The following is a 20,474-nucleotide window of genomic DNA, read 5'->3' on the forward strand; positions in this document are numbered from 1 at the left end:
ATGAAAGATGATGTCTTAAAACCGCCAAACTCACTGGTTTGACTGGAATCCTGCTGCTGCACAATTTTAACATGTTTTAAGATGGGGTTATGATTGAGAATAAGTTTATGCGGCCTCTCTGGACTCCCATATATTTATTTGCACTAAGTTTAGTCGGGCACCATTTGCAATCATCAGCCGACATTTGAAGCAAAAAAGTCAGGTAAAAAAAAAAAAAAAAGCCGCGTCGCCGCACCACTTTTTGGACAAGCTCCGTACCAGAAACTGGAGACTTTTTTTTTTGGCCTAATGCATGAATGTAGTTTTTTTTCTTTGCACTATAAACTGCTTTCATGTGGATACTTATATATTTTTGAAATGCCCATGATGGCTCTTTGAATCTTAAATGTCGATTAATTTTGGGGATTTACCGGTATCTCTACAATATTTTCCACTTCTTTTCCCTTCTGAATTGATGAATGAAAGCATGAATTTAACTCCCCAAATCAGAGTAGATGGTGTATGACACGCTCAACTGTGTGAATCATGTGCAGATTCATGCTGCTGATTAAGAAGTCATAGAAAGTCCTAAAGCCATTTGGGGTCAACAATTGCAAATGTGTGTCCTTCGAGAGGGATTCTGATGGATTAGCACTCCCTATGGGACGGGCAGGGTTGCCTTATTTAGCAAACAAGTTGGAAGGTACGAAATCAGTCAATGAAATGTACATGGCGACTTGGCGTTGTGTCGAGGGTGATGACTGTCAGACATTTTTTTTATTTTCCCACTACCAGTATTTGGGTCTGTCCACACTAAATGTTACAACTGCACAACATCACAATTAGCGCTCATTTAAATTGTGTTGAAACTCAGGAAATAAACTTGAGTTATGGTAATAGTAGTTGAACAATTGTTGAGAGTTTACACAATTATAAAGGATTTGGTTGTTGGTTGACTCTAAAAAGAGAAATTTGATGAAAATGTCCAGAAAATTTTAGGGGTCCTGGCGGGCCGTGCATATATGCCTTGCAAACTCATGTTTTTCCAGGTTATAAAAGAGGTGTTATCACAGAAAGAAAACAATTCACATGTTGAATTATGGTTAGCAAAAAATATCAAAGATAAAAAATGTGCTCAATTTCCAAGCTCTTTATGGAAGGTGTTTTTAAAACAAGAATTTAGGAACGACTAATTCAGCTGTCACGTATGTCACGGTGTCTGTCCATGTAGTGACAAACATGATACTGGCTGGTATTGACATTTAATCAACAATAAATTTCAACAAAAATATATAAAAGAAAACTTCTCGCCTTTATTCTGTGTACCATTTTTGTGGCTTTGTATTTGTTGGGAAACAAAACACAGATCCATTTAAAGGAAATTTTTTGTAACGTTTGTCACATGAATAAATCTCCTGCCAACTGTAAAAATCTTTAAGGACTAGTCTTATGATTGCACATACATTTATAACAAAGATAAAAGAAAGAATAAAGTGTTCTAAATATTGATATTGAGTGTACTTAATTATACTAAACCCAAAAATTACTGAATTTGGTCATCTTGTGTTACATCTTAAAGATTAACCATTGATAACTTCTTAAATACTGCTCAAGTTATCTTGATCTTTCTGAACCAACAAGTATAGGGAAGATATGTGCAAGCAAAAATAAGGGAACAATTTTACAGTTAAAAATTCCTTCTGAATGTCACACAGTTGTGTCATTTAGTGTGGACAGACCCACATAGGCCCTACTACATGTACATGTACATACATGAACGACACCCAAGATGTACTGGTCAAATTACATGTAGGCCAAATAGTCAAATTTAGAAATGCTTAAAATTATTCAGTTTTATTATCTTTGACCTAAAGAGTTTAAAATATCAAACCGAGCATTCAGCTTCAGATGTAGACAATTTTACCTCCAGTTAACTGGAGGTAATTGTATCTTGTGCATGTTCTTTACAGTTGTGCTAGATTTTAAGAAAAGTGTACGTGAATTTGTGACATTTGATGTATTTAATGTTGCTTGTTTCAATGCAAAACTTGAAAAAAAAAATCTGCTTAATTTTTGCTTTTTTTAAAAGCCATCAACTGTACTTGGAAGGCTTTTGTTCAAAACGATCATTGATTAACATTGTTTGGGATCCTTAATTTGCGCAGAGTGCCACTTCAGCTTGTGCTTTTTCTGCCGCCTTTGTACGAAAAAAAGTAACAGTTGCAAGTCGCTCCTTTGTCCAAAGCTGATCCCTTCTGACAAATTGTTGACTTTCAAATAAAACCTAAAGCAGCACAACAGGCACTGCCTCCACGATTTCCAAACTCTGTCTGACTTGGCGATTAAAACTGCCCAGGCGATCCGCGCCTTTCTTAGTCGACTTCATGATAAGGGCTGTCTTTTGTTCTGTGTTGCCTTAGTCTCTTAATCCCCGCACAAAAGCGACAGGGCTATCAGTGGTCCGGGGAACCAGCTTACAGAGAACTGGTCCACAAAATGTCCTCGTTAAGTTATCAAGTAAGTGTCCTGATCAATACGGAAAGAGAAAGGGAATTGGCGTCATGAGGGATGAGAACGTGACATGTTGGTGAAGCTAACGGAAAGTGCAGGAACCTACATTGTATAATCAATAGTTTCAGACTTTTAGGAGAGGGTTTATTCAGGGTCACTTATACCAGAGAAAAAAAAAAGAAATCGGAAGATTTTTGAAAGGCAATTTCTTAAATTCTTAATTCTTTTGTTTAACTTTTTTTTAGAGACCTGCTGAAGACAGCTTGGCCTGTACGTACATCTATGTATGCCTTTCAAAGTTAGGATATGCAGAATAAAAGAGTGTGTTCTCTTAACAGAATAAAATATAAAATCAGATTTGTGAAAAAAAGTTTCTTTTCAGTTCTAACTCTTGTTGAGAAAAGTTGCACACTGAATGACTTGTACACGTGTATCTCTGTAAAAGCAGTCCAACACAATTTTTTTTTGGGGGGGGGGTTGGGGGTTACTTTAGGGTTATGTGTAGAATAATATTGTTTTGTTAAGACTGTCTGGCAGTTGGCATCCATAAGCTAAATAACGATGAAAGAGTGGTGCTTTTATTACATTTTGTGTACACGATGAAAGTTCATACCAGTTTTGAGGGTTAACCTGCTTGGAAGAAAATGAAAAAAAAAAAAAAAAATCAATTTTCACTTGTCAAGAGCATCACATTTATATACAGCATGCGCCAGTACAAAATTGGACTCAGCGTAGTGTTTGTTCAGACAATTACAGTTACTATAGTGCAAAACACTGTCTGATGTTGATTGTAAATGCTGAGAGAAATATGTAGGAAGGAGGATAGAAATCTTGATTGATTTGTTCAATTTGGGTGCCAGTTACAACGCGACATTACCAGCCGTGCATTATAATACATGTAGCTCAATAATTTATCATGAATTATTCATAATAATGAGGGGTTGGTTCTGAATCTGAAACCCTTGTTCAAATAGTCAGCACCTGTTACATGTACATGTACATACATGTACATGTACACCCCACACTGTGTAAAAAAAATTCAACTGAATTTTCTAAGAATAGTTCAAACTTCAATACACATGTTCACGCTAATCAATATGAAATTCCGGTAGTCAGTCATGAGTGAAATGTTCCCCTGGGGTATGGTCCACAATTTGCCAGTCACTGTACCTTTCTTCCTAATTTGTTTTCCCACACAATTACAAACAAGATCCGTCCCAGCGGACATGGCTATCCTACCCTGACAATGGCTGGTGCTTCGCTTCACCGGTCCCACAGTCCTATCCTGCGTCGGTTGCTAGGTAACCCCAAGCTGTCGGCATTAGATACAAAAAATTTGCACTTTCACCTGGGTGTACATTGTACTTTTTTTAATGGGTTTTTCCCCGTCGTCCTGCATTCTCCGGTCAAGTTTTATAAAATTGAAAACAACACGTTTTTTTTTTTTTTTTTTTTTTTGTGCTTTAGATAAAAATTATTGCACTCTGCCAAGTTTATGTAAAACCTGGCTGAATATAAAAGACAAGCATTTTATAAAGCTCATGCACCATATTATGTACCGTATACAGAGATTTATTGTCTAGGGTTTTTCATCTTTCACCCTTGGCTTTTGTGTTAATTTCTAGTAAAATTCAACGTCTGGGTTTACATGTAGTTCAGGCTGTCCATTTTCGAATAATGCAGTATTATTCGGAACTGTGTTCCACCAAATATTCAATTATTTAAAACTCTCTGATCAAGTTTAACACACGCCACCTGCAACTGCGTGCCAGGCCGGTTGAAAGTTGCACGCAAAGCGCCTCGGTTTAAATTTGTGTGTGGCGATCGATATTATGGACGGCTAGAAGGTTTTACAGTACGGTATTTTACATGTTTTCAAACTGTCAAGGGTTTTAACCTGCTAAGAGGATGGGAACAGCGAACCACCATCTGACAATAAAGCGCAGCAACTTTATGATTTCAATAACATCAAAGGACCTGTGTGTAGTTTTTGTTGTTGTTGTTGTTGGATATTCAAACCGGCAAAAAGCTTTTCGAATATTCGGTTGATTGAATATTGGAATATTCCGAACAGCCCTGGGTAAGTAAATTCAGAGTGATTATGACCAGTTTCAATTCTCCTTGACTTTTCAGAGTTCACTTTTCAGAGTTCACTTTTCAAAGTCTTGATGAACAGTTGCTCATGAACGGTCTGTGCTGACTGTGGATTTATTTCTTGACAGACTAGAGGTCCACAGACCTGTTTTGAGATTATGCCAAAGAGAACACTGGCTTTTGTGTGGTTCCCTTCACAAAACCACAAAATCCTCTTTAGTGGATTAACTCTTTAGGTCACTGCATCTGTGCCAAGTTAAGCCACATCATTCAAGGCAGCCAGCTGACAGTCAGTGTCATTCAGTGTGAAATTGATAGTTCAAGGCGAAAACCAGAGCACAAAACTGCATTATTTCAGTGAGATTGGCATTAAAAGAGTGACTTTTGAGTACAGATCTCCTTGACCAGATAATTAATCCATTCACAAAAAAAAGAAAAGCTGTAGGTCAGCAATCTAGTTTTCAATCAGACGATCATTACAATCAAACAAGAGATTATTGTAGGGATTTTTTTTGAGAAAGCCCCAGTTTTAATCATCATAGGTCAGGGTATTACTTTATCAAGTAATTAATTAAACTGTGCCATTAAACAATTTAGGACCTCTGCATATATTGTGTCAGACTTTCACTGGTAACTACTTGCCTTTTCACTGCACATTGTAAGTGCAAAGAAGATTAGACATATTGGATGCAAATTTGAGTTTGTTTCATCTTAAAAATGTCCACTTATTGACTGAGTCCTCACGTACAAATATAGAATTTTTTTCACATACACATTTTTGGTCCAATTTCAATCAACAATGGAAAAGTTGGCAAACATCAATGCGTTACTATTCGTATACATGTGTAATAGTCATACATATAGTTTAAGAAACAAGTCAGTCTTGATAAAAATTGGATTGTCTGCTTATAAAGTTGTATTTTGCTTTTTGAAAATCTGCAGCATAACTTCATAAGTTTAGACAGTTTCCCCAAACCTCCTACAGCACATTTTTAAGTAAACAAATTTCAAAACAAGTCATTGAATAGAACATTTCCCGTTCTTTCACACAAACCAGCGGGTAGGTCTAACTTTTCCCCAAACACTAAGGCCTCCAGATAGTGGCAGCAATTAGGGAGTCATTCATGGATTGATAGCGGCCGAATAGGGACTGACCGTGAGAGATATTGACCGGTCTGGTTGTTGAAAAGATCTCGGGATGACCGCTAGTCAAACAAGCATTTGTTCTGCAAATTCGGATCTCAATATGTAGGAGTTTCCAGGGTTAAAGAAGAGACTCAATTTTGTGTTGTTTCACAGAACATCTATTCCCTTGGAAGGAAACAACCTTTGTTTTATATTTGCACTGATCAAATTCAAAATGTTGTGTACAATAGACTTTATTGAAAGTGAGGTAAACTCTTCATTTTTGGAACTTGCGAGTAGAAATGAAATAGGCCATAAAAGTTCATTTCAAATTAACACCAGTCTGTTCTGATGAATAATTCAAGCTTGTGATGAAACATATACCCTAATGTTTTAAGCCACATTAAAAAAAATAACAAATTGGAAGTGACGCTTGCAACGCACTCCAATCATAAAATAGTCTGGCACCATCCCATTCAACAGTTGACAATTAATAACATAGACTCAGGGAACATGACCGAAAATGGCTTCTTCGTGAATAAGGCCTACAGTGATAGGTTCCTTTATGTGCGTGAGAATAAATATACGGGCAATATATTTTGTAAAATTATACTACTGTAGTTGTTCTTTAAAGGTGTTTTAGAAGTAAAACCCATAAATATTTCAGTTTTTACGAGTCAATCGTCTAAACATCGTTGGCCCATGGGCCCTACGTTTTGTAACATGCCACTAAATCATGTTAACAGTTTGATCTGAATTTTAATCGTTAATCTCCTAACAAGGGAGGTAACATATTGGATGTCAGAAAACATTGTTCTCAGTGGGGTATTAAGTCACAACTGGTTGAAGTACATGGTACTGTTGATTGATTCAAAGTTCCAACTTTTTTCCAACAAAATTTATAAGACAAGGGGAAGAATTCTTCATTTGCTGTACATTTATTTATTTATTTATTTATTTATTTATTTCTTATTTATCCTGGGTGATCCATTCAGTGAGAAAAACTCACTGATCTCCATATGGATCCCAGCTCACACAAAACTACTATTAAAATACAATTAAGAGTACAATGTAAACATTTTCAAGAATTCATTTAAATAAACTTTTAATTACCGGTACACAGATCAACAGACATTTACAATACAATATAAAACATCACTGCAAGATGACACCCCCCCCCCCCCTGTTTCGAAAAGTATTTGTGTACTTGTTGAGCAATCTAAGTCGTGATTTTGCCCATTTGTCCATAGCGGTAATTGAAGGTACTTACTCCAGAATCTCTGACTTATTCCTTGTTGTGGAGTACATACATACATTTTAATTAATTTTTTTTGTTGGAAGATATGCGTCCCTTTAAGATGGCATAGCTACACATGTTCTGGGTTGGATATTTACACCATCTATCAAGACACTTTTAGGATCTGTCCGACTTTTGAGTTGATCCGTGTGAACTTCACATGTGCTAATGGAATTCTTACATGAATCACATGGTTTTGTGTTCGTTGATCACCATGGCAACTAAAGAATTAGTAAAGCCTCAATATAATTCATGGCTTTGTCCGTGGGGAGTGCAAGCACGCGAGTTTTGCCACCGTTTGACAGGAAGTGTTTTCAGTTGTTCAACTTCTATGTTCTGTGACACATGTTCTGTTTTTAAAGCATTCCTATTGAATTGGAATTTACAAAACATTTCATTTGGTTTTAATGTACTTTTTTTTCTGAATGTCATAAAGTTACAATGTGTGTTAACTGTTTGCTTTTTACCATTGTGAAAAGTAGTTTTTTTATGTATTGTTTAATTCAACAAAGTTAGTCATGGATACATACTACATAGTTGAAAAAAGCTGAGAAACTTTTTTACAGTTTTTCTCAAAAAACGTATTTCTCTGAATTTGTTATATTTTTGTTGCTTTTATTTTGCAATTTCATTGACATTTGGAGACAACCTCATTTCCGGTCGTCCATTACGCTATCTCTTCTTGAATGTTAGGGAAGGAAGTTAAATTTTTTTCAGGTTAATGGTGTTTAAATGTCAGATTATCCCCCCAAAAAACTGAAGGAAAATATTTAATTTCCTCTGTTTTCTTGCAGATGTTGTGGACAATAATTTCAGACCACCAGAGTACTCAGCCAAGAGGGGTACGACACTCAAGGTATGGTTTCAAGACACATCTATGAAATGTAGGCTTTTAAAACTGAAGTGATATTTCCAGAACTAAATCAATGTTTTTTTTATTATAGAATTTAGATTCTTTAAAATGTGAAAGAAAAATGTGAGAACATGGGGTGTACAATGTAGGTAATTGACCTAATGTTTGGAGGTCTGATAGTGGACATGCGCATGTCGCTACAACTTTGAAGACTTGAGATCTTTGAAAGGAGTGAGCAATATGTCTTAGTCTACCGCCATCTCCTGTTCAGAATGAGGCAGGTGTCTTGGTAAACCTTGCTTTTGTCAAGAAACATTTTCAAGCAAAGTATGTTCAGTCTGCTGCCCTCTTGTTTTAAGGTTGATTTTTTTCTTATTATGAAAACTTGATGCCGTCTTACTTTGTCGCCCTCTGTTGTCAAGAACCAGAACAACTTCCTCGAGATGCCTTCAAAAATCTGACTCTGCTGCCCTCTGTTGTTTGGAACCAGATTTAACAAAAAGAAAGAGGCGTGTTCATATATAGAGCATGGATCAATAATATGCAAATTGAGCTAGCGGGTGTCCAAAGGAACAGGGGAAAAAAAGTCCTCATCAATCGAGACCTAAGAGGAGCAAACAAGAAACCGTTCTGTTGACAATAGCATTGTGGTCAGAGAACTTAAAGGGGTGTTGCTATAATGGACAATCCAGGCTTGTGTATGCACGATGAGTTCCTAGTGTGGGTAACGGTATTCATGCAAATGGGAACATGTTTTTAATCCCTAGGAGAAGGGGGTTGTTTGTCCATTGCTCGTTGGTTCTATTTACATAGGACTTGCCTATTGACACCATCACTAACTGTAGTAAAAGGAGTTGCCTGAAAACCTCGAAAATGAAACTTGGAAAGTTTTGACATGAAATCTGAGATTACTTGCTGAAGTCGGTGTTTTTTTCTGCTGGGATTCTTAAAAGTCAAATGTGGACTCTCGTCAATCAGATCCAGTCTTTAAATGAGAGAGTATGTTCAATTGACAGTCGAGGGTTTTTGATGAGAGAGATCATATCACTCCAACCACTTTTGCGTCAATGGGACTTGAGTGTTGCAACGGCCCACCAGACAGGAATAACAATTCTCAAGGCTGTCGACGGAGCGTTCGGTGCTGTCGGGCATTTCTCCTCCACGAATTTGCCAACAATACCCGGATTACAAGCGCAACATGCAAGGGGAGGACTTTTTGTTAAGCCGATGGTTTTGCGGGAGTGTTCCGGTCTTTTAGGGAGAAATCTGAAGCGGTTGTAGAGGAGTTCTCCACAGTTGTAAGTACAAGTCTTCAGATGAAAGAAGTTTGGTTCAATAAGTTTTGTTAGTTGGTGTGGATACATGTACAATGTAGATGGATCATGTACTCGTGGTGTACACCAGCACAAAATGTAGGTGTGTGAATTTTTCACCAATTCGAATTAAATTGTACACATTTTCAGCACCAGTTTGTTTCTTGTTATCACAAATACTCCTACTGCAGATGGATCAGCATGATGAGTACAGTTACATGTCAGGAACATGTGGATGTCACTGTTTTATTGGTTGAGTGAGAAAAAAAGACAAGGTTTTTGTTTTAGTCTTTGCAGGCATAGTATGTGTTCATGTACATGTATACATGTACATGTCACTTTTGCCCAGTGGGCCAGTGCATTTGTGTGGACACCGATGTGGAGAAGTTTTCAATTATTAGGAAAATTTTGATCGAGTTCTGGGGACCTCAGACTGTCCCCACAGCATCTTTAGCTCCCACAACAACTGTTGCTTGTCATGTGTGTGGTCCCCGCAACTACGAAATAAATACATTTATGAGTTAACATTTTAAATGTTTTGTCATTGACTCACTGAACGAACCGTTTTAAATTAATGACCATCACTGAACATATCTCAGTACCTGTCAGCCTACAGATTGTTGGATTTGAAATTAAATTCACATGTTAAAATGCCAGATACTCCGAATAAAATTCCTTCACACTATGGTTGATACCATGGCCGCTTTGAGCCAACCTTTTTGGAGGCAAATTTAATGGGCTCATCATGATCAAACAGCAAAGGGTTCAGCTGGCCATTTAGCAACCCCGGCCACAATAAAATGTGTACTTCAATTGTCCAATGGTATTTGGCCCAACAGTGGCCTTTTCCCGACTCACCAGGGTAAATGGACGCTACCTGTAATTTGTGGGAGTGGTTTTTTTTGTGTGGATCCAGTATCCTCGGCTATTTAAAGCTGCATTCATCAAATCCTTGCAAATTCCTAGTCTGTTCTTTTGTGCGATTGTAAACACTGTACCAGTGGGCATGTTATTTCCTTTAAAGATTTACTGTCCGTGCTGTCTTTTTGAGCTTCAACCAGAAGAATAGATTTACTTTTTTAAATTGCTATTTTTTCAGCAATAAAAAAGTTATTAACTGTTCACTTGAATGAGATATCGACTGAAAAAAAAAATGGGCCCACGTTTAGACTTGGGGTAATTAATTTATAAATTCGTAAAATACACATGTGCTTATTTGCAGGTTTATTATTATTATTAGTAATCATTTCTGGTAATGAAACCAAGGATTCCTCAAAAGCGCCCTAGGCACTGCAGCTTGCAAGCCTGAAGAAACCTCTAGAGAGAAGACAGTGAGAAGAAATTACAGTTTTTAGAGGTGGGAGGAAAACCCCAGAAGAATATTCGTGGAAAAACCCACGGAATCAGGTAGGGACTGAAAACCCAATCCACATATTGGCCTAGGTGGGATTTGAACCCGGGTCACAGCGGTGGAAGGCGAGGAAAGTATTGCTACGCCAACCTAAAAGTAATGAAGCTCTTGTAGGGTAGGCTGGCTCCTGCTCCCATTATACCGGTAAAATTGATAATGTGGGGATGGGAATCAGGCTACGATACTTGTTGGGGGTATCTACCGGTATCTACCATGTACCGGTATTTGTGCGCTAAAGCAATCCAAAATACCGGTAAAAGCCGTTTGTAAAAGATGCCCAAATTAGAAACAGTTGAACACAGGTACAATTGTATCTTTACCCCCTATGGTTTTTTTTTGGGGGGGGGGGGAGGGGGAAATGAGGCTGGCTTTTGAAATTGTTATCAGGCTGTCTCTTTTCCTCCCACTACAAGATATTTTGAAATATGTACACCTTACGTCTTCCTGCATCCATATATCTGTGAAAGGGTTAGTGTCTTAAGACTGGAGGGGGGGGGGGGGGTTGATTGTCCTGGTCCTTAAGCAACGAGGAGTGAAATGGGATTATGACCCAGATTGAAACCTGGAACCCAATTCAGTTTGTCTGCTTGACCGTACATACTGGCTGAAATGAACACTGGTGTAAAGCTGTAATCTTGCCAACTTTGAAAAGGAAGATTACGGTTATCTCACGGCCCATGTAACCAGATTGAGCCAGAAGAAATCTTGAATGCATCATGTTATCTGTTGCTTAAATCTCACAGTACACAAATTTAATGCTGAAAGGTGAAGAGCTCATTCGATCGAACTTTCTTATTTGAAAAAATACTGTAAATTGTTTGAAGAAAATACATAAAAAAATTGCATTTGTCAATGTGCGCACCCCACAGTCAACTTTGGATTTGTTTGAAGTGAGCATGATTTCTATTTAGTGCAAAACAATCCCCGCTAACTACGCGTAAATAAGCCAAAAATTGATGGGGGGTGGCTGCTTGCCACGAATCATGCATCGGCGCATTTTATTTATGCCTTCGCTTCAGTCCAACTTTCTAATAGGGACACGGTGCACTAATGTAAAGTTCATCACTACTTGACTATGCCGACTAAAACCTTTGTAAGTTTGTATTTTTACTTGAACTCTTTGTGATCCAACTGAATGATTGTATAGGTTCAGTGATTCCATTCATAATCAGCCAGATGGTTGTCGTAAAAAAGCTAATATTTGTGTTTTGTGTGCCCCCTAGGGAGGGCCAAGTACATGCAAAAAAATGCCCATGGGTCCCTCTAACAAATGATCGGTGACTTTCTTCACAGAGTGTTCAGTTGACTTTTCTGTCCTTGTTGTTCAGTTTGGTGTTCGATGTTTGTCTCGTCAGAATCGGGCTTGTAAACAAGTGCATGGTCTGGCACTTTCTGTTGTCACGATTGTGTCAACAACACACCTTTTGGCACACCTGTGGATTGGTTGGAAGGTTGGAGCATTTACACATGTATTAAAGATTGAGGGATATGTTTCTAAACAAAAATTGGAGGATTATGCCTGAAAATTTCTTCCAGGAGAATTGAGGGATTTGTCCACGCCAAGCTGAGCTTCGTTTTGCATAATTTATTTTTGTAAGAATGCATTTTTTGGGTACATTTTCGCACTTTTGCTTCTGCCAAAGCAGCCAATCACCATCATTTTCCGCATGACATTGTTGAGCCAAAAGATTGACGTCTGCATGTATTTTTCTTTCTTAAATTTCCCCTTGTTCGTGCATTTCAAGTTTATTTGATTAAAAACAAGCCATTTTGGAACTGCAAAATATCTTGGCAATGGTTTGGATTTCTTTGACAAGCTTGCAGTGTACCTGTTGTTCTGCCAAACAGTATCACATTTTTCCCCATGACAGGGATGAAGGCTTGAATAAAAAATCCTAAGACTAAAAATCCTTGACACGTGCCTGTCTTATCAATCCAACACAAAGCTTTTTTTCCCTCGGCTTCTGCCCTGAAATTCATGAAAACGGTGTAAGATTTCATCCTTGAGGCTTCATGCTCCCTTTTGCAATTGAAGAAGTCGACCAGCGTTGAGATACAAATATGATATTGAATTGCAAAGTGAAAGTACAAGCGTATATGTGAACTAAACGTGCCTGTAGATACAAGTACTTTACAGTGTTTTTCTTTAACTATTTACTCGTACAAATTCCCTAGACATATTTGCTAGGAGCTTTCTCGAATCCTCAAAAATCCATTTTACTGTCGGGTCAAAAAAATATTTTGAAATTTTGAAATCAATCATTTGATAATTGAACATTGCCAATTTTTGTTTTATTTTTGGGAGTATTATTGTAATTGTCATTTACATGTAGAAGCAAATAACTCATTGCTAAACACCTGGGGCAGCAAAAAAGAAAATCCAAAATGAAAGTTAAAAATATCGCAGGCAGTTTTTCTTTATATGAAAGTGAAAGGCTTAGGTCCTTCAATACTTTTTTTCAGGGGGGAGGGGGGGGGGGGAGGGGGAACACCCCGATACTTTGAATTCTTTAGATTTGAATCCTGATCATTCAGCACACCTGGGATGAAATTACCACTTCTTGTGGTGACCCAGTTTTCTCGCCAGCATTCACAACTTGACGGCGATCCATTTCAATCTGAATGGAATATGCCATTGGATGCCCGACCAGATAGATCTTTTACATCCCACAAATGAATGTTTGTCTGGAATTGGGCCAGATTTTATTGATTTCTCGGTTGAAAGCGTGGTTGAAGTCGCATTTGACCTTTCAGACACAAAAAAAGGTGCACTCTTCGTACCTTTGCCTTGGGGCATTACCGACGATGTATTGGATGTAACCAGAAAAAAAAAAAAATATCCTGTAGCTTTTTAACAAACTTTCACTTCTCAATGTACATGTACTTGAAAAAAATTAAAATATTTTACAGAAATTCAACCAGTTTCTAAGAATTTAAAGACATTGTTTCACAAGATACAAATTTTTTTTTTTTAAATCAGAGAATAAACAAGTATGAATTTGTCATACTTTTTTTTTGACCTATGAGATCATACATGCTTTATTCTAACAATTAAACTTCCAATCACACAAATATAATAATTTGTACAAATGTGAATATTAGACCTACATATTTTTAATTTATCTTAAGTCCCCTCCCTGGAAATGTGAATAGTTGTAAAATGCACACAGTTACAATGAACATTTCAATTTCTTTAAAAATTTTTTTCGTTCTGCCAGTAAACTTAATTCTTTTGCCAGAAAAGTGAACAACTTTGATGAAGAGATTGTTGAAACACATGGTTACATTATCTAGCATTTAAAATTGAGTATTGGATCGCTGTAAAGAAGTACTGAATGTAGATGTTACAAATTCCGAGAGCTGGTTTCAAAGCACTTTGTTATACAATGTAGGTAGCTGTTCAATTTGATAAAAAAAGCAAACACTATCGTTTTTCCCCCCGGCCGGCCATTCATAAATGAAGAGTTCAGAACAACAGACGACCTTGCTGATGTTTTCTTGTCCGGATTTTTCCACCAGCCGTTAGTCCATACTCATTTTGATCAAGCAATCCTGGACAAAAAAGAAACTGGAGCTGATTGTCCTTAGCCATCCCCTAGATCTTATCACAACAATCCGATCGTCTTGCCTGGCGTTCGCTCAAGGTATTGATCCCTGGTGACACAAAACGGCCAGAGCCTCATTCATCCCGGACAATGAGCCACATTGGCATCATGAATATAGCTGTATCCTCACCACGAGCAACCAATGATCAGATCCTCCTGCCCTGTTTGTCAGCACACCTTTTTTTAGATCTTTTATCCCTTCTTTTATCTCTGTAAGCTCTCAAAAAAGGCCAAGTATTACCGTAGAGGCTTAAATCCACTTCAGGTACATGTACATGTTCTCCTGTCCAATTAAATTGTATAGATCAAAAATTCCTCATTGATTTTTCACCTTAAGTCAAATTAATTAGTCTTTTTTTTAAAGGAAAGGGGAGGTTTGCTACATTCCTAGCTGAACAGCTTGATATTTTTGGGTGGCATGGGTGGCTTGTGCGTAAAGTGCTCGCCTTTCACCTCTGTGGCCCTGGTTCGAATCCTGGCAGCGGATGCATGTGAGTTGTGCGTTGGCTCTTTCCTGTGCCAGGGTTTTTCTCTGGGCCATTTGGTTTTCCTCCCTACGGAAAAATCAAACGCTTTTGATCTCAGGCTGTGCTCTGTGATCATATATTGGTCGATGTGAGTGGCTTCTGGAGGCACCATTACTTGCCAACGGCTTAACCACAATGTATGTCGTCTTGGAATCGTGCCCAGTATAATATTGGGTGTGGTTGTTGCAGAATGTTTTTTTTCTTCATACATTGGGCCATCCCCATCAAGCGTTATTTTGAGCCATATCAATTTGCCATGCATTCATTGAGTGAAGCTGTAAATTGACTCTTCTCAAGTGAACACAGAAAGTGCCCATTTGTTTTGAGAAAAAAAAGTCTTATGTTGTGAACTGTAACTCATAGTTCTGGCTTTCTTTACTGCAATTCCCCATTTCCTCAGAACTTCTCTACGACCCTGAATATCTGAATTGGTGCATTTTGTGGTCATTTTTTTTCCTGGCACATTGTAATTTGTCAGTGTTTGTCATCATCTGGTGTTGCCTTGCGTTGGGTTTTAACAGACTACGCTATCCACAGAGAAGTATTGATTCCTTCTTTTGTACTTCCAAATCCTCTTTGTCAATAAACTATTTTAGTTACTCAGGAATTCCCATTAGATTGGTATCCAGAGTTAGATGTGCATTCACACAGTAATGCAGACTTGTTAAGTTTACAAAATGTATGCAGATATACGCATAAACTCTGGCAGATATTATGGCTTTTTGGTACGACCAGCATTGATACCCAAGATGACAAAAATATTCTGTCACTTCTAATCAACTTCAAGATTTATCGTAAGTAAAGTTTTCATTATTGACTCTATGTTTATTGGATTCTGAATTTCATTGATCTCAAGGCTGTCATGTTAGGATGCAGCAGAATTCAAGTCATTGTTTGAGATTCACCAAAGACCTCAAACATGGCTCCAAATCGTACCAAGTCATAAACAAAACCCAAAGCAATTCCTCACCCCTTCTGAACCTCCAAGACTCTGCAGACAGCCAAACTGGGCGCCCTCATGAATAACTAATAACCAATCAGCGGGGGTGATTCTTTTACTCAAGAGTGTTTATCCAGAGTATTGATTACCCATTGCCAAATCTCTCGCACCCTTCAGGGTCACCTCTACTCCCTGGCGCGCACTCTCCTGGAAGCTGCCGAGTATTGCCTGCCGGACGAGGACGAGGCCGAGATCAGCCAACCATTGTATGACCTCGTCAATCAGCTGTCATTGGAGGATCCAGACAAGAGGCTAGACGTCCACGAGATCGTCAAGACATGCGAGAGGAACTTGAGAGATCCTTCCACTTTCCTCTGTCGGCAACTGTCCTCCATCAGCAGACGGAGAATCTCCATTGATTCCTGCTATGATTTTCCAGGTATCTGGGTTTGATTTTATTTGCTGAATATTTGGAGTTTGTGGTGCTTGTGTTCTTGGGCAAGATATTTGACTCCAACCAGAAGTATGTATGGTTTCCTAATAAGGGTAGAGAACATATTGCGCTGATCTCAGACTGCTTCATAAGATTGATCTCATGTCCTGATAGACAGAGGTAATATGAAGTGCCTCAAGATTTTAAGCACCACGTTGGTGTTAGCCGTAAACAAGATATGTCTTTTTTAAAGGATGATCAAGAAGAGTGCACTTTACCAGTGTTGTAGTCGAGACCGGATAGTCCGAGACCGAGACCAAGACCGAGACCACAGCTCCCGAGACCGAGACCGAGACCGGCAAAAACTGGTCTCGAGACCGGTCTCGAGACCTACAACACTGCACTTTACATGTGTATAAAATTACACATTGTATGGAATTTACACAAAAATTCCAACATCTGTTAAGTATTCCATGTTGGAGTTACGTTTTTGTTCATACATGTGTGTGCATGTATGTGATTATTCATTTGATACTTGTTTTGAAGCGGGCTTTCTCAGAAGCAGCTAAGCCCTCCAGATTGTAAGCCAAAGAAAATCTGTAAAGAGAAAGTGATGAAGAAAGCTCAATTTTTCAACGTTCTTTCAACATTCTTATGAATATCCATATAATCAGTAAGGGACTAAAACCCCAATCTGCATGTCAGCCTGGTGGAATTCGAACCCCAGTCGTCGATTGTGGGTAAGCACAGCTTTAGTCTGATTGTTGTCTTTATTTTCTCTCGTCAGCTCATGATGAATCCCTTCTGAACAGAAGACGGTCTTCCACAGCTAGTCAGGTGCTATTCTCCAGAAGACATAGTCTCAGCAATGGCACGAGTTGGGATTCCCTCAGCCCCTCCGATGTCTTCAACATTCCGTCTTCTGCTTCCCCTTCCCCAACCCTTTTGAGGAGTCTGAGCCCGAACACAAAAACTGTAAAAATGGCCGACGAGAAACGGACTAGGGGTTTAGACCCACCAGAGGAAAAGCCCCTGAGAGAGGCACCCACAGCGGCCACCCTGAATAACCTGTCACAACGAGCCCAGGACATTCTGAAGAAGATATACTCCACTAGTGAAAGCCAGTCAGGGGCCGGAAAAGTCACAAATGGTGGTGGTAGAGGAACGTCCGAGAACAAGCGGTCCCCTGTTATGAAGAGGCATAACAGTGTAGCTACCATGGGAAGTTCTTACTCTGGGGATAGGCTTGGGTCTAAGAGAAACAGCGATCCCGTGACATTAGGTTACCCTTTGTCCAAGACAGAACCTGATGTCCCAGCAATAACAGTGTCAGCAGTGCACACATATGGAGATGGGACAAATAGCGATGGCGCCTCCACTCCAAATTCAGTTAAAGTCTCTGCTGCTCTGGCCAGATTCTTGAAGTCACACAAGCAGCAGTATGAAGAAAAAAGTGATGAAACTGGAACAGGTGACCAAACGGGGTTGAAAAGTGAGGTGCCAGGAGACTTGAGAAGCGAAAGTGGAGATGAGAACTCAGGGAGCACTGAGCCCTTATCACCCCTGGGTACGGAGGATTTCTCTCTGCTGGAGGGAGGTATGATCTTGGATGATCCCTGGCTGGACGATGAGGAATCCGAAGCAGAGGGTCCTGTTGAGTTTAAGAGGACGTTACGCTCGCACAGCATCGCCGCTTTTCATTCCTTTGAGCCGCGCTCATCAGCTTTCCGTCTGAACCAGAACCATTCCAGCAAATCAAACTTAAGCTCTAAATCAAGCCGCTCCAGTCTTGACAACATCACAGAGGAGAAGAACCCAAAAACCAACACAGGAACCAAAAGTATGGCAGCTAAGAGAGCGAGACGGAAAACGGAAAGCATCTCTGGAACGGACCTGTCGTACAATTCCATCCGGGATCTGAACAAACTTCAGGACTTTTTTGCCAATCGCCGAAGCAGCATTGCTGACTTCCGAGCTCAGGCAAGCCTGGTGTCCTCCGCAACTCACTTCACTCCAATCATTGTCTCTGACGAGAAATCCGGCAGCACCAAGAGTCTTACTCGCTCCACCAGTTCCCCAAATGTTGCAGAGGCCAAAGCTAAAGCCAAAGCTGCCATGGAGGCAATCAAGATGGATCTGAAAGCCCCCAAGAAGCAACCACCGCCCCCTAATATGCTTGAGTCACTTGAAAATGATGCCATGGCAAGCAGAGTTCCATCACCTTCTAATCAAACCAACCAGAGCCCTGAAAAACTTCAGGAAGACTCAAACAAAACAGATACTAAAAATACAGAACAATCTGTTTTGACAGTGGAACCAGCACTATTTCCTATATCAAAACCTGAAATTGTCACAAAAGACGAAAATGCTAGTGAGAGGACTACAGAGCCGCAAAACCTCCAAGTTGATAAGCGGAAATTTTCTCTAGAAGCAGAGGCAATTACATTGAAAGGCAGCTCCCAAACTGATCAGAGGAATGTATCCAGAGATAGTGCAAGCAGTGGAGAGACTCGAGTGCAGAAAGCTAAGGTGAAGGTTGTTCAGGGATCGCCAATTAGTCGCGAAAGTGCCTTCTCTCCCATCCAGAAGCCTCACAGGCCATCTCTGGAATCTCAAACGGCATCCAAACCTGAACAGATACAAAGCATTGCAGAAGTCCCAGCCTCATCTAGCCAACCGACCACAGTCAAGCCAATAGCCTCCCTTCAAATGAATAACCAAACTTTGTCAGCCAATCAAAACAAGGCTTCTGAAATCTTGGCCAATCAGCCACAGAATGTGCCAACAACTCAGTCCTCTGCATTTGCAGCCATTTATCAGAACAACCTCCTTGGTCAGATGTCGCCATTGAGGTTAGCCAGTCCTCAAACCATGCATCCAATAACCAACCCTCCTGTAGCTGCCGTTCCAAGCATGGCAGGTAGTCCTAGTGGGGCTGTCATCCCAAGCTTTCCCCTCAAGGTCCAACTTCAACAGGACCCAGCCACTGGACTCTTCCACGTCCTTCCCGTGGACATCCAGGGCTCCCCTGTTGTTTTTCAGGGGTCACCTGTGATATGTCAAGCCTCCCCTACAATATCTCAAGCCTCCCCTGCAATATCTCAAACCTCCCCTGCTTTATCTCAAGGGTCACTTGCCATCCAGGGAGATTCTACCATTACACCAGGTGAGGTATCCACTGTAACAATCCAAGGGTCCCAAGTGATTACTTCAGGCTTAGCTGTGAACAAAACTCCAGCTACCTCTGCAAACAAAACTACTGCCATGTCGAACATCAAGACAGACAGCCGGAATTACTGGACACGCCTGAAAAGTCCTGGTGCAAGTAGCGATGGAGAGAGTACCTGTATCCCCGTGACTCCTGAAATGCCTCGGAAGGATACTGCTGAACGGAAACGAGAACAGATGAAGAAGCGCCACGAGAAACCTAAACACTTTGTGTCGCCTTCTAAACGGATCCCTGCCAGGGGAGCCCTGAATAAGGCCAGTGAGTCAGAAAGCAGCGAGTCTTCATATCTAGAAACCCTCCGCTTGAAAAGCTCCCCGAAGGTTGTACGCAAGAAACCAACCAAAACATCCTCATCTCACAGTGATCCTGATCGGGCGCGGGAGAGAAACCACGAACGCAGCAAGACCCACAACCACGATAAAGTGGGTAAACTTGACGACTCCAAATCCCGAAGTAAATCCTGCGAGAGGCCAAAGGTTTCACTTTCCATCCACAAAACGGACACTAAGGACGTTCCCCGTAAAACTCTGGAGAAATCGGGAATGAAATCTAGTCATTCTGCAAGACCTCACGTAAGCCACAAGCCGCGCGACAACCATGCTTCCAGGAAACCAAACTATTCCACCGATGACATTGACGATACTCGTCCCATGGATCCCTCCAACAATCACGCCTCATCACCTATCTCCATGTCCTCCCTGTCGAGAGACAGTGGGGTGAATCTGCGCTATAGCATGTCCAGCGGAGAGGAGTTACCTACAGTATCGGAGGTACAGCTTGCCGATGCGTTACAAGGAAATGCGACGCTCAAGAAGGTTATTAAACTGATCAGACAAGCCTTTGCCTATGACGGGTACTTGGAGAATGGAGTTGAAGACTTAGCCATGGGTATGTGAACTGTTTTCACTTTTTGGAAAAAATGAAATTTTACTCTAAAAACACACGTCAAGATAAAACCAAAAGAGGATGCCACTGATCTTGCATTCTTGACATGACTTAAATGATAGGCTCAAAGTATGATTTCAAGCCTAAAATTATAACCACAGTATCAATTTGTCATTTGTCATGGTATTGAAAGTGAATTTAATAACTTCATGAATTGATGACATTTTTTTCTTGAACAAATCAAAATTGATTATCCCATCTTTGTAACTCAG

The 20,474-nt window shown here is 39.9% G+C and overlaps 1 protein-coding gene across 1 annotated transcript in view; it reads left to right on the forward strand.

The window, feature by feature from the left end:
• Positions 1–20,474, forward strand: part of LOC119720079 — a 34,366-nt gene that overhangs the window by 3,064 nt on the left and 10,828 nt on the right. Inside the window, exons 2-4 of the mRNA XM_038189602.1 lie at positions 7,801–7,862; positions 15,833–16,094; positions 16,876–20,205. Coding sequence (XP_038045530.1) covers positions 7,801–7,862; positions 15,833–16,094; positions 16,876–20,205 — 3,654 coding nt within the window. The remainder of the gene's footprint in view (positions 1–7,800; positions 7,863–15,832; positions 16,095–16,875; positions 20,206–20,474) is intronic.

Source organism: Patiria miniata, unplaced genomic scaffold (assembly GCF_015706575.1).
Source record: "Patiria miniata isolate m_02_andy unplaced genomic scaffold, ASM1570657v1 HiC_scaffold_9, whole genome shotgun sequence".
NCBI classification, from domain to species: domain Eukaryota; kingdom Metazoa; phylum Echinodermata; class Asteroidea; order Valvatida; family Asterinidae; genus Patiria; species Patiria miniata.